This window comes from Ceratotherium simum, chromosome 9 (genome assembly GCF_057802395.1).
Source record: "Ceratotherium simum simum isolate JZ-2026a chromosome 9, ASM5780239v1, whole genome shotgun sequence".
NCBI lineage: Eukaryota > Metazoa > Chordata > Mammalia > Perissodactyla > Rhinocerotidae > Ceratotherium > Ceratotherium simum.
Window position 1 is genome coordinate 82,987,262 of NC_141908.1, and position 13,833 is coordinate 83,001,094.

The following is a 13,833-nucleotide window of genomic DNA, read 5'->3' on the forward strand; positions in this document are numbered from 1 at the left end:
TCTCTTTCCACCCAACTGGAAACATCTTTGCGTATCATCTTCTCCTTGATAATGCCAGACTTCTGGAGTTATCCAGCCATTCCAGTTTGTCCTGTGAGTCAGATGAATCTGGGGTCTGACTACATCATGGGTCCAGCTTGATTCAGTGAAACATTAACTGGTTTCTTTTCATTGTGGATTATGGCAGGTTTCTTGTGAGGATGAAGTCCAGTTGTTCCTTGAACAGAATGGGTGTGAGCCCCAACTGGTTTCCGGAGGGTGGAGGAGGAGAGGCTGGGCATGAACTTGTTTAGGTGTGTCTTAGGGAGCGAGGCTCAGGGTTCACCTTGGGTAAATGTTTAACCAGAAGCACCTTTTCTAGTCTCTTCAACGTCTTTTTTTGAGAAAGTGAGTGTAAATGGTGGACAGCTGCTGCCCCTCATGGCCTTGCTGCTGGAAGGACCAAGGCAGCCCAGGGAAACAGTGCAGGTATTTCCAACCCCTTCACAACTCCCAGGAGCTGCTCTCTCTCACAGAAACACCGAATCTTTATTTCTCCTTCTCTGTTCCCAAAATATGGTCTTCAGGAACGACTAGCACCCTTGCCTAGTGGCCTACTGCCTGCCACTTGTCCATCTAATTTGGAGAGCACAGTGGCGAGATGGATCCAGGGCAAAAGGTTTGGGGAAGAGCTTTGGGGAGGACATTCCACACATGAGCTTTGGCAGGTGTGTCTCAGAACTGAAAGAAATCATGCCCTGATCCAGCAAATAAGGCCCATAACACTACATCTGCATCTTTAAAAAAGTTATACTGCATTTTTCACAAGCGTAGGAAGAGCTGATGAGAATACTGTAGGTTGATGAATTTGGAAAACACCAAAGTCTACCTGTAAGATTAATCTTAAGAGATATTTTAAAGTCCTAGTAGCTCACTTTCAATAAAGTGCAAATCTTGACTTTGAATTAACATCCAAGGCTCATCTTGGGCTTTCACCACTCCTCCAAAAATAGTACTGTAATGAAGTCATTACGAGAAGAGAAAGCACTTTCTGTGTTGTTTATTGAGGGAGAGCTAACTTTATACATTAGGAACTGGTGCACTTAAATTATATGACAGATGACCACAAAAACTAGGGGTCTTGTCAACAATACAACTTCATTTTATATTATTACAGTTACTGATATGTAAAAAATGATGTAAACAAAAATAAGTTATGCCAAAACAAAAGGCAATAAAATCTAGAAAACAGAAACAATACAAGGTAACACATTAGCTATTACAAATAGCTCAACACAGAGTGAAATAATAGCCCAAACCCCAGATTTTAGTCAATTCTGTACTGCACGAGCAGAAATAAGGGAAAACGACACTGATCTGACCCAGGAGCAAAAGAACAAGTTGTGCAGAAGTCTTCCATATCACCAGGTTCAATACTCTTATTTTGCAACCTAAGCATTTCCTTCCTTTTGCCGTTCCTTAAAGACAGATGTGTTTTCTTAAATCTTCTACAGTAGGCTATTGGCTATTCACTAAGATTCTGGTAGGTGACCACATTCAGAACCTAGGCCTCCAGCAGTGGAAGCCTAATTTAATAGCTCAGTGGACTGCCCACGCCACACAGAAACATTTTTATCACAATTTATCCAAGAGGCTTCCCACTCCCCACTTGGAAAACAGGTGGCAAAATAAACTGAAAACCTTCATACATAAAAGAAAAGAAGATTCTTGTGTTTGTGTAATTTTTTAACCTGAGAAAGGCTAAATTCACTGACTTTACAGATTCAGATCTGGATAACTGATGTCATTTCTCTATCCATTGGCCTTGGTGACATCATGACATTCCTGAGTTTGGATAATGAAAGCAAGCAAGCAAACAACGAAAAGAGTGATTAAAAAACGGCATAAACCAAAGTTAAAAAATTGTATCTTTTGTATTTCCTGGTAAAAGTGTAATGGAGCCAAGAAGCCAATGTTTCTACCTGAATGACGTGTCTCCAACAGGAATCCTTTGACTCTTGAGGTTAAGGCACCAGGTTAGGCAAAGGTGAGGGTGTGACGTGCACGTGGAGCATGCTGGCTTCAAGTGCATCTGTATAAAGAGCAGCCAGCAGGGAAGAAGCAAAGTGATCCGTCTTTAGGCAAAGGGCGCTGCAGGCTCCAAGTGGGTCAACAGACTGGACTAGAAGTGCTAGGCAGCACTGTAAGGCACTCCTACAGGGAGAGAACAAATGGGGTGCCAATAAGGAGAAGGAGCCACAGGCCCAGCTGTCCACTAGCCAGTTTACCAGCCATGAGGCCTGAATCTGGGCCAGGGTTCAGGACTAAGGGCAAGGAAGATCCAGGGGAAGGGACAGACACTGGTTTTCAGCTCTACGGCCAGTAGCAGGGAACCTCCACTGTGCTGGGTCACTGTGGGCATCTGCATCTTTTACCTGGGTAACAACTGGCTTCACTCCAGACCTTGCTAACGAGACAGCTTCTCTTTCCACAGGGAGGAAGCAAAGCAAGACAGCAACTGTCTCCTCACTGAGTTTAACAGAGCCTTCTGTCACATCGGAGGCCACTGTACAAGGGCAGTGCCACCTAGCAGGATCATTTGGAACCCATCTTGAAGGAGACTCCTGACAGTTAGGGTGTGCTTAGGTCACTGTGACTTCTACCTGGAGTTTAACAAGGACTGGGGTACGGGGACTTGACCGTCCACATGTGTCCCATGTGATGGGAATCCACACCGGTCTTTAGGTCCACCGAGCAGGTCCCTCACCCGTCACTGCTCGGCCTCGAGCAGCCAGTTCTACTGGACTCAGGTGGTTAACAAGGGCCAAGGAGAGAACAGACAGTGCTCCCACTGACTCCATGCTTGCCAGGCGCGAGGTGCTTGTTTCCTTCAGCCTTGCCCCAGATTCTGTACTTTTCCACATTATCTTATAATAAGAAAAGGAGTGAGACAGAAAACTCAAGAAATAAGGGGAAAGTGCATGCATCTCTCTTTACTGGGAGAAGTAAAAAATAAAATAATATAACCTTTGTGTTGACTCCGGGCAGCATTTGAGTTAGGAGCTGAAGATTTACTTCAGAATCCAGTTATTTCAACAAATCAGCGGCAGATCAGCGCAGATGAATAATTCTGCCCAAACCTACAAGCAGCAGCATGGCTTCACCCTAAACTAGGAGCAGAGTGTGTCTCTGCTTCTCAGATAATGCCTCTCTTGGCAGAAAGTGTCTGGTGTGGCACCCTGATCAGTAATTTACACATGGCCTCTTCTGGCCAGTGGGTAGAGAACAAGCCCACAGGTTTGGAAGCCAAGCCTTTTTGAACAGGCACGGAAGAAACTATCCACTGTATTGTTCAGTGTGTCCATATGCAGACATAAAAACAGGCCAGACCACATCCAAGGGGACTCACTCCAGCTTAGCAAAGCCTGCCTGGGCAGCTAGAGCCACAAGAACAGCTCTGTTCTCAATGCAGCTGGAAGGACTTCATGGCTCAGCCCTTTGCAGGAGACTGAAGGATACCACTGCACTGGTTGGAAACCACAAATCCCAAGCACTAGTGATATTCCCTCTTGTTGGAGGCCTAGTCTAGGAGAATCAAAAAGTGATTACCGGGCCGGCCCCGTGGCTTGGTGGTTAAGTGAGCGCGCTCCACTGCTGGCGACCCGGGTTCGGATCCCGGGCTCGCACCGACGCGCTGCTTCTCCGGCCATGCTGAGGCCGCGTCCCACATACAGCAACTAGAAGGATGTGCAGCTATGACACACAACTATCTACTGGGGCTTTGGGGAAAAATAAATAAATAAAATCTTTAAAAAAAAAAAAAAGCGATTACCTTCTTGGCTAATCAAATATTAAAGCTCCTGAAGAGATTAGTCTTCAGTGCTGCAGACGTGAAAATGACTCTCATGCAGTCCCCTGGAGAGGTGGCGAAGCAAAGGGGAAGATGAGATTTTACATGGTTTTCACATAAAGAGGTTTCCAGCTTTGGGAGAAAGCAGCCCTGGAAGAACATGGCTGCCATTCCCATCTACTGCTTTTTAGGTACTTTGTGGCCTTCCTGCTGTGGTGCAGACCGGGGTCTATTTTAGGAACTGGCTTCTCTACTGTGGCTTAGATGCCAACACTTCACCAGGTTGGACTGTCTCAAATGAGTTTCTGGCACTGTTAGGAGGGATTTCCTTAAGTGATACACCAGGGAATGGGCATTTCAAGTGAAGAGAGGGTCCTCTGAGTCGGCTGCCAGCTCTAGAAGATTAATTGGCCATTTTCTCATGTGCTTTATGTGCAAGATATTTAATATGGGATGAAAAACGGAACATGAGGGAAAGCAGGTATTAGCTTGGTCTTAAGCAGGTGGTAATCCACAGATTTGCTTTTGTTTCGACAGTTTCTAAGCAGTGGAACAATTACCTAATAGTGTACCAGGTAATCTGTTAGGGTTGAAAACAGTAAGGGCGTTCATGTGCTCTAAGGCATTCTGGGCTGAAAACAACAATTTTGAATTCTCATGGCTGACCCAACTCCTAAGCCAGCTCTGCTCTGTCCTATCAGCTTTTGGTGGTGGTGCTGAAGGTTGTGTAGGCCTGCGGCCAGCACCAGCAGGCTGTCAGGGATGTACAAAAAGGAGAGAAAACAGCACAGCTGGGGTCCAGTTCCGGTTCTGGGTAGCAGGGACTGCTCATAGTTAGCAGGACCCTCTAACTGGGCATTGGTGGAAACAAAGACCTTTAGAACAGGGTCCAGAATTTCACCCCGACTCATGGCAGGTCTGACTCTGGGTGCCTGGGAGTTGGGGCAGGAAGTTCTGTACACAGACCAAACGTGCCTGAAGGGGAGGAGACGGCCCTGCACGTCAGCCTCCAGTGCAGAGCGCTGGGGTGGCTGCTGAGAGCTGGAATCACGGTACATTAATTATAGGGAAGGCAGAGCAAGCTTTGGTGGCTGGGAGCTGGGGCGGAGGGAAAAGGCACTTTGCCATCGGAGCACATCTGTTTTATAATAAGCAGGTCTGTAATTCTCTTGTGAAAGATCCTGTTCTCTCTTCTCCAAGGCTGGAAAATATAAATACTGTATTTCATGAAGGAGAGGAGGGAAGAAGAGACGACCAAATCTGTTTGCCTGTTTGCCAAGCACTTGTTTAAGATTGCCCCCCTTTTCTTTAGTGCACACGTTCTCTGTAACGAGAGTAGGGGAAAGGCAACCTGTTTTCCAAGAGTAAAGGCACGGTGAGGCGTCTCATGAATGGGCCTGTCAGGCCTTGGTTACAGCTCCTGTCGAATCAGAAAATCAATGCGTCTGTGGTGCCAAGCTCTTCAGTTGAAATGTGTGGTCTGGGGTCAAAGGGACCGGCGTGAGTTGAGAGGTGAAATGCTTATGCCTAACTTTCTGCACAAAAGTCTGAAACGTCACATCTCTACACGGACGGAGTATCATGAGTTGGGATCTGGGGGAGCATAGTGTGGGGGCAAGGAGCAGTGGGGTAAATGTACCGTGTCCTTTGGGAGCCACTGATTCTCCATCCTAAGAGTAGTGAAACTACTAAACCAGGAAGGCATTGAAGGCATCTGCTCAGTAGAAACACACAGAATCTTCTCATACAGTCCACTAAGAATTGCTTCAGTATAAGCTTATTTTTCTGTTCTGGGAAGAGATAAGGTGGAAGGAATGTGAGCCATGATCCCAGCCTCACCCCACCTGCCCTTTCCATCACAGCGGCTGCTATGCTGGCTCTTAAAAGGGGATTGCATGGGACAACATTACCCTGCTGAGGGTGAAGCAATTCATTATATTTCTTATTCCTATGATATTATTTTAGCACTTTTTTTTTTTACTTTAACGAGGCAATTATATATGTGTGTGTGTATATATATTTAAACAATATTAGGTTTAATTCATTAATTATATTTGTAAGTTTGGTATTTTCTTAATAGTCTAAAGTTGGTATTTTGGAGTTCCATGTTACTTTGATTTTTTAAACAATTAAAAAAATATGAAAGTAGAACTGGTTAAAATGACAAATTAAAGGTCAAAATGCAAGTGCAATGAAGAACAATGAGAAATAAAACATTTAAAATGAATTAGTAGGAATTGCCTACACAGGATTCTGTGAAAAGAAATTGAAGACTGTCTCTTGGAATGTATGCACTACATACTCTGCCTACCAGTCTACAAACCCAAACATTGAAAAACAATGCTAGGAAATTTCCTCAGGCCAGGACCATTAAACAATCATAAATATCACCACGAAACCCCTGGAAAACAGCTCTTAAGAGAGCCATGTTCGCAACCTGTCAATATGGTGGAGCGTCGCATCCTTGGGTGGGTGATGGGATTTGTACCAACAAAAAGGCTGCCGACATGTAGTTACTGGTCACTGAGTTCTCTTCTTTTCTCAGGAGGAACTTTCTTTGATGAACTCGCAAACCAGAACCAGCTCTCCTGGTAAATCAGGGCACGTGCTTCCTGTCCAAGGGTGCGTGCATTGCTGATTCCCAAGCCGCTTGGCTTAGAAACCACCTCTGCAGAAGAAACCGAGGGGAGAGACCCAGGGAAGGGTCCAGGAGGCATCTCCTATGTTGTGAAGATTTTCTTATGAAACAGATGATGATGGGCGCTTGTCTCAGGTACCTCATCCTCTGTGAAGGCTAAAAATAAATAACACAAAATAACCTGAAGTGCTGCTGTTCTGTAGGACATGTTTTCTCCTGGGTCCTGTTTAATAAAACAGCCCCCGAGAGCCAAAAAAAAAGTCTAAACTATAAAGCTTTGTGTGTAAACCACATTTTGCTAGGGAGCAAGCAGCTGAAATTCATGGCTAAGTATAATTCAGCTATTGGTAACTGTTTGAGCCACAGAGGCTGCATGGACCTTTTAGACAACGACTTTCTACAGAACATACGCACAGGACGTATAGGTATGCATGTGTGTACATATAAATGTATGTCTATATCTAGCTAAAGATGAGACATAACTCTTCTCCCAAAGGGGTCTAACTGGCTTGTTAGGGAGCCACTGGGGCTGACGGGTCATCCAGAGGTCAGTCCCTGGCCTCGGGCTCCTGCTGAGTCAGGTGTTCTGGTAGGACAGCTCAAACATGTTGCAAGCCTCCTCCAGGCTCTCATCCATATTCAGCCTCCGCCAGAAAGACTTCTGCTTCTTCTGCAGCTCTCGGCGGACACACCTCGGGCAGGGGACAGACTTTTCTTTGCATTCAGAATGGAAAACGGCTCCACAGCTTTCACACCTGCAAAAGCCAACCATGGACATGATGAGCAAGGTTGAAATGAACAAGACAAAAGCCTGCTGTCCAGTGGCCTCTGTGCAGCTAGGGGCACGACATTTTATTCCAGACAGTCCTGCCACTGCAAAGAGAAATGATTCATAGAAATGGGCTCTTCCCTTTTCTAAAGTGCTCAAGGTTGAATTTCACTTGAAAACATTTTTTTCTGATTAGCACTAGCTGAGGAGAGACTTATAACTTACGGGGGAAGGGAGCCAGCAGCCACTGAGCAGCTCTGGTCATGGTGACGACGGACGGACGGAGCTCTAGAAGCTCTGTTTCCTCTCTACTGAGAAAGAAGTGTGGGTGGTAAGTCCAGGGTGAGGCGACAGGAAGTGGGAGGGCAGTGCCCTGCCAGCAGAAAACACTGGGAGCGCTGGTGACAAGCCCAGCGCTAACCGCTGTGGAAACGCAGCTTTCCACTTGAGCTAACAGGAGCTAAGTGCTTCCCTGTTACTCTTTGCCTTTAACTGACTGTTTGGAAAGGTAAAATGACACATTTTCATTTTCTGAATGATATCCTGTGGTCTCTTGTTCTTTTGAGTTTCTTAAAAATTAGGAAAACTCCCCACCTTTATAAGTCTATCTTTATAACCCACGTGGGAACAGACAAGCATGAGAGAGTGGGGAAGAAAGTATATTTTTAAAACAACACACAGATCGTGTAATTTGTAGAGAGGAGACATTCCAGATGAGTGACTAGTTTGTTGTTTGGCTTGCTGGAAGCCTGTACAGGAGTCTAAATGGCTTGTTTTTACTGCAAAGTCTTTAATAACAAGTAACTGACAAGCACAACTGTAGCTGCTTCAGTGGGTGGCTTCCAATGTGGATTAAGTTCTCGTCCTTCCATACATGAGTGACAAGCGACTATTACCTCATCCCAGGAGCCCAGGGAATTGGGCCTGCATAATTTTGTTTCAACTAGCAAGATCCATGGAGGTCCAGCACTGGACCAGGTTCAAAGATGGCTACGAAGGAACCAGTCCTTGGGGCTCAGCCTTATGCTTCTTTTGCTTTTCCTAGAATATCTTGAGTTTCAGTCCTGGGCGTAGGATAGTTTTTGGGGCACCATTCCCTAGCCTACCACTGCCTCACCCCAGGCACCATTCAAGATTCAGAAAGTTTGGTCAAAGGAGGATCTTCCCATGCAGCCTCATACCCAGGAGAGAAGGCCCTGAATTGGAGGGAGAGACACTGGGGAAGGGGCTATATCTACCAGCAGAGAGACCGAAAGACAGAGGCTTCACTGCACCCAGCAGTCTATGCCCAGCTCAGTTCCCTGGGCCAAGGGTGGCGTAGCCGTGGTTAGAACAGCAGGCAGTGAGATGACCTGACTTCAGATCCCACTTTCAAATCACGTTCTGGCGGTATGACTGCTATGGACTGAATTGTGTCCCCCGCTAGATTCTTCTGTTGAAGGCTTAACCCCCAATTTCACTATATTTGGAGATAGGGTCTTTAGGAAGTAATTAAGGTTAAAGGAGGTCACAAGGGTGGGCCCTGATCTGATAGGTTTAGTGTCCTTATCAGAAGAGATGACAGAGAGCTCCTCTCTTTCTCCCCCACTGCATGTACTCAGAGGAAAGAAAGGCTGTGTAAAAACTGCAGCAAGAAGGCGGCTGTCTTTGAGCCAGGAAGAGAGCACTTCCCAGGACCGAAGCCCTGCTGGACCCCAGTCTGGGATTTCCAGCCTCCAGAACTATAAGAAATAGACACTTGCTGTCTAAGCCCCCAGTCTGTGGTATTTTGTATGACAGCCTGAGCACACTAAGACAAGGGCCTTGAGCAAGTTACTTCACCTCTCTGAGCTTCAATTGCCTTATCTGCTAAGTGGAGTTTCCATTAACATGCACCTCACAAAGGTGTTGTGAGGCTCAAATGAGATAATGGATAAAGCATTAGCACAGTTCCTGGCACACACTAAGTGCTCAGTAATACAGCTAAGACTGCTCCTTCCAGTGTAAGCAGCTGCCTGCTGCCTTTCTCCAAATCTTCACTTCAGCCTGATTTCACCTATGCCACCACGGTGACCGGAGGACATCTTGATCAACCCCCTCACTTCACACATAAGAAAACGAAGGTTCCGAGAGGGCTAGTGATTGCCTCCTGAGGACACAGTGAGTTAAAGACAGGGTTGTGACTAGAACCCCGGACTCCAGGCAGCCTTGCCAAGGCTCTTACTGTGGTGTGGTCGTCTGAGTGGGAGCAGCTCACGCCTTCGTGCAGGGAAAGTGCTCTAAAGAGCAGGTGAGCATGACACCATCTCTCATGGGGGCTCCAGTACCTGCCTTCTTGACACTGGAGCTACACTGGCCAGGGTAGTCGACATGGTAGGGCATCTGTAAGATCCCCATGCCCTCAGCTCCTCCTTCCAGTGGGGATGAAGGTCAGACCCAGGTCTCCTAGTGCCTCTCTGAGCTGGATCCTCCCCAGTGGCAGTGGCTTTGTCCCAGCTGGGTCACACCTCTGTAACCTCCTATCACTAAGGTGACACGTGGCTTTATCAAATAAATTTCCTCCTTCTTGCCTGCTTTGCCCTGCTGAGTTAGTCAGTGATTTATACAGCCAGGGATGTTGCCCTGGGCAGTGGCTGATAAGCAGAAAACCACTGGCTTCCTTCAGGACCACTCCCTTATCTCTGCTGATACCAGTCTCCCCAGGTGAGTGAGGAGGTTGAGTCTTATCGGATATTTCTGGTGCAACAATCACCCATGGGGTGAAGGAGGGACTGAGGACACCTGTTCTTTCCAGCCAAAGGTCAGCAACTGAAAAAACTCTGAGATAAAAAATTAATGATTTAAAAATAGAAGCAAGTCCTATATTCTAATAATTTGTAATCCAGCAGGTATCTTTTGAACTTGTGTAATGGATAGACTGATCAATGACCTTACCAAATTCAGAGAATCTATTGTTAATTTTCCCCCTGGTTTTTTCTTTAAAGGAAAAGCAGGAAGAGAAATTGTTTCCTACATAAAAGTTATGGAGCTCTGTAATAAAAATGTAATGTGCAGTAAAAAGAAAGTATTTACATTAAAAAATGCAATATATAGGTATGCTCCTTTTTGAGAATAGGACTTTATTAAAAAGGACCTTTCACTTTAAAAAGATTCACTGGCTCCTTAGAGTTTGCTGAATTTTCTGACTATATTTAAAATATGATTTAACAAACACAACTTCTCAGGAAGATGTCTTTTATATAAGGCAAATCTACCAGTGTAATCATCTGTGCAGAACACTGCACCACGTAATGAAACAGGGGTGTCCATTCGGTGTTCCTGAGTGATGAATCAAATGACAGCCAGCATCTTCATTTCTGAGTCAGTCACCCAGGCCCAGCAATTAGCAGCTCATGGCTTTTTGGTTGTTGCTGTACACCACAGAGAACAAAGACTGCATGTCCTCCCTGCCTGGTGTCATGGAGAATGCAACTGCATGGAGATGTATTTGTTATTGACCAAAGCCATCCATTGGGTTTTTCCTGAAAACATCCATTGCTTCACTTAATCCAGGGATCTCAACCTCGGCACTATTGACATTTTGAGCCAGATAGTTCTTTGTTGTAGGGGGTTGTCCTGTGCACTGTAGGATGTTTGGCAGCATCCCTGTCCTCTACCCACTAGATGGTAGTAGCAACCTCCCCGGCCCCCCAAGTTGTGACAACCAACAATATCTCCAGATATTGCCAAATGTCCAAATGTCCCCTGGGAGTTGGGCAGGGAGATCTTCCCAGCTGAGAACCATTGACCTATCTGGAGAAGGCATCATAAAGGGGAACCCAGGGAGCACTTAAATAGCGCCCTCTCCAGGTCGGATTTGCAAGTGTCACCTTCTGGCTTATACCAAGCAATAAGGTCTAGCATAGTGTACTTATGGATATCATTTTCACAGATATATATTTTTAATACACAATTTGATTAAAATAGCTGAAACTCACTAGCACTGACTGTCCTGTGGCTTCTAAAGTTAATTTAGAACATCATTTAAGAAGCCAATGCACATGACTCAATCTGTGCAATGCTTAGTAAGCCTTAACTTTCTATCAACTCACTCCCACTCTTCAGTCGTCCCCAAAAGCCATCTTGATGGTTGGCCCTCAGTTGCATTTATTTGCTCCTTGGCCAAGAACCTCTGGGCTTTTTCTCTGTTTCTCTGTTCTTTGCCTCTTCATACCCTATGTAGGCCATCTTGTGACTCAAAACCAAAATTGTTTGTATTTGCTCCATAAAATAAATCGCTTTTACTAAACTGTGAAGCAATTAGATTTAAGCAACTGCTGCAATGAAAAGGAGACCAGTAAATATCAGTGAGGCCACTTACTGCAGAGGGGAGAGCTTACCTAGAGTGAGGAACCCTGAGTTCTTAGTCCGGGTTGGCCCTAGTATCACTGGGGTCTTGGCTAAGTTACTTCATCTCTGAACCTTGCTCTCCACAGAGGTAAAAGAGAAGGTTGGATTAGATGGTATCTAAAGTTCCTTACAACTTGCAGATTTTGTGCAGGGGGAAAAAGGCTACTCTGGATTTTATCCTCTTCTTTGCAAATTTTCTTGCCCCAAGGTCTGTGGATGAATGAGTGGGAATGTAGCCTTGCTGGCCCCTCTTTGGAAAGTCTCAGACTGACAAGCTGGGACCGAATGAGATGAGCCTTAAAGTGGAGAGCATTACTTTACATTTTATTTGCATTGATTTGCATTGATTAATCAAGCTATGAAATAGCTTATATGAACTAGTATATACAGCTCTGATTATCAGAAATCTGGCCAAAAGGAGCTGATTCTGCCTCTATATCATAAAATTTCAATTAAACATTAAAGATTCCTTTCTAAGCCTTCTCCCAACCCTTACCAGCATTCCCTCTCCCCAAGAAGAAAACTAGAATTGTTAAACGTTCTGGGTGTTTTGTTTTTTGGGGGTAGGGGCTGGCTAGAGGCAGCAGTCATTTACCACCCTGTATGGAAGTATTTCTGTGTTTTCATCATTGGCACAGCCACATTGGAGTGAACCAGGTGCATATCAGCACTGGATGCACAGTAGAATGTGGGACAAGGAAGGAAGAACTCAAGTTCTGCTTCTGCAGACACTCTAGGGGGCAGTGCCCTTAATTATCCATGTGTGCCCTGGCAAACTGGGCCCCTTCCTTGGGGTCAGGGCAGGGGAACATCTCCACCATTTGGGGGCAACACATATCTCATTCTGTCTTAGTAAAGGTACCATAGAATGAGACTATGTGTTTTATGAACAGTCTTGGACCTAAAAATTAGCTTACTGACCTACGGCAAGTGAAGGAGAGGTCATAACTTAGAAATCTAATAGTTAATTGCCAAGAGATTGGACAGACACAATTAGTTCTTATTACAGCTATCAAAACCAAGAAAACTAGTCTGCTACGAACTAACAGAACTAAACATATGTAGGGAAAAAGGTTTGCTTTTCAAATATTATGGCAAAGAAACAAGAATTCCTGGCTGCAGACAGTATCCTGTTCTGGAATGCTGATGATGTGAGACCAATTCCAGACAGGCTCGACGGCTTTGTCTGCGTCCTTCCAGATTCTAGCTGCACACAGGGAGATCACAGGAAGCTGCTAAAGGCCCCTGCCCCAAGTTGAGGTCACTGAAATGCTTCTGCTCTGCTCATGTTGGGTTCTTCTCCTGCTGCATTTTTATTTTTGGCTCAGGCGATGACCTCAGATACTTCACTAGGATTGAAATTCAGGCTTGAATTTGGTTGGATCTCTGACAAGCGAAAGGACAGACCCACAGAGCAGGGCAGAACTTTGGTGATTCCACTCTGCAGAGCCCACAATGAACAGGGTGGGTGCAGAAATAAGTGCATGTTATCAATCACGCGAGAGCCGTTTGCTGCACGGCTACTATGTCAAGGGCCCCACAGGGCCTCTAGCTATTATTGGCTTTTCCAAGAAACCAAGACGACGATTTAAATCTCTCAGCTAAGGGAGTAGTTGTTGCTGCCTGATTGTTTTCATGTTTTAATAATTTTATTTATTTTTTTTTCCCCCAAAGCCCCAGTAGATAGTTGTATGTTGTAGCTGCACATCCTTCTAGTTGCTGTATGTGGGACACGGCCTCAGCATGGCGGGAGAAGCGGTGGGTCGGTGCACGCCCGGGATCCGAACCCGGGCCGCCAGCAGCAGAGCGTACGCACTTAACCGCTAAGCCACGGGGCTGGCCCCTGTTTTCATGTTTTATATTGGTGTTTTCTTCTGTTATTGTGTAACTAAACGGATATTAGCAAACAACTTATCATTTGCTTAAACGGGAAATCAGCAATGTTACTTGTGCTTGCATGTGTGCTATGTATGTACCTACACCCGTATGAGTGCTGTTTACAAGAATACACAGAACATGTTACTGAACATGCTGAGGTAAAATGAATTAAACATGATTTAAACAAATGCTGCAATCTAACATTCATTCTTTTGTGGGAAACAGGAGGGTTAAATTAAAGAGATGTTAGCACACAATTTCAGTAGGAAATGATTGTGGTTGGTGCTGCTGGCTGAGGAGAGTCCAGGTTTCATAGCCGCCGCCTGGAGCACCACCTCCAGTCAGCCTTGT

At 45.4% G+C, this 13,833-nt stretch overlaps 1 protein-coding gene across 6 annotated transcripts in view; it reads right to left on the reverse strand.

The window, feature by feature from the left end:
* Positions 1-1,024: 1,024 nt before the first annotated feature.
* PLEKHM3 (pleckstrin homology domain containing M3) overlaps positions 1,025-13,833 on the reverse strand; it is a 174,990-nt gene continuing 162,181 nt past the window's right edge. For 4 of the 6 annotated variants that reach the window (XM_087435717.1, XM_087435718.1, XM_087435719.1 and 1 more), the window contains one exon: positions 1,025-7,222. In XM_087435717.1, coding sequence (XP_087291843.1) covers positions 7,045-7,222 — 178 coding nt within the window. In that variant the 3' untranslated portion in view covers positions 1,025-7,044. The remainder of the gene's footprint in view (positions 7,223-13,833) is intronic. The other 2 variants (XR_015553273.1, XR_015553274.1) reach the window with 2 other exon arrangements.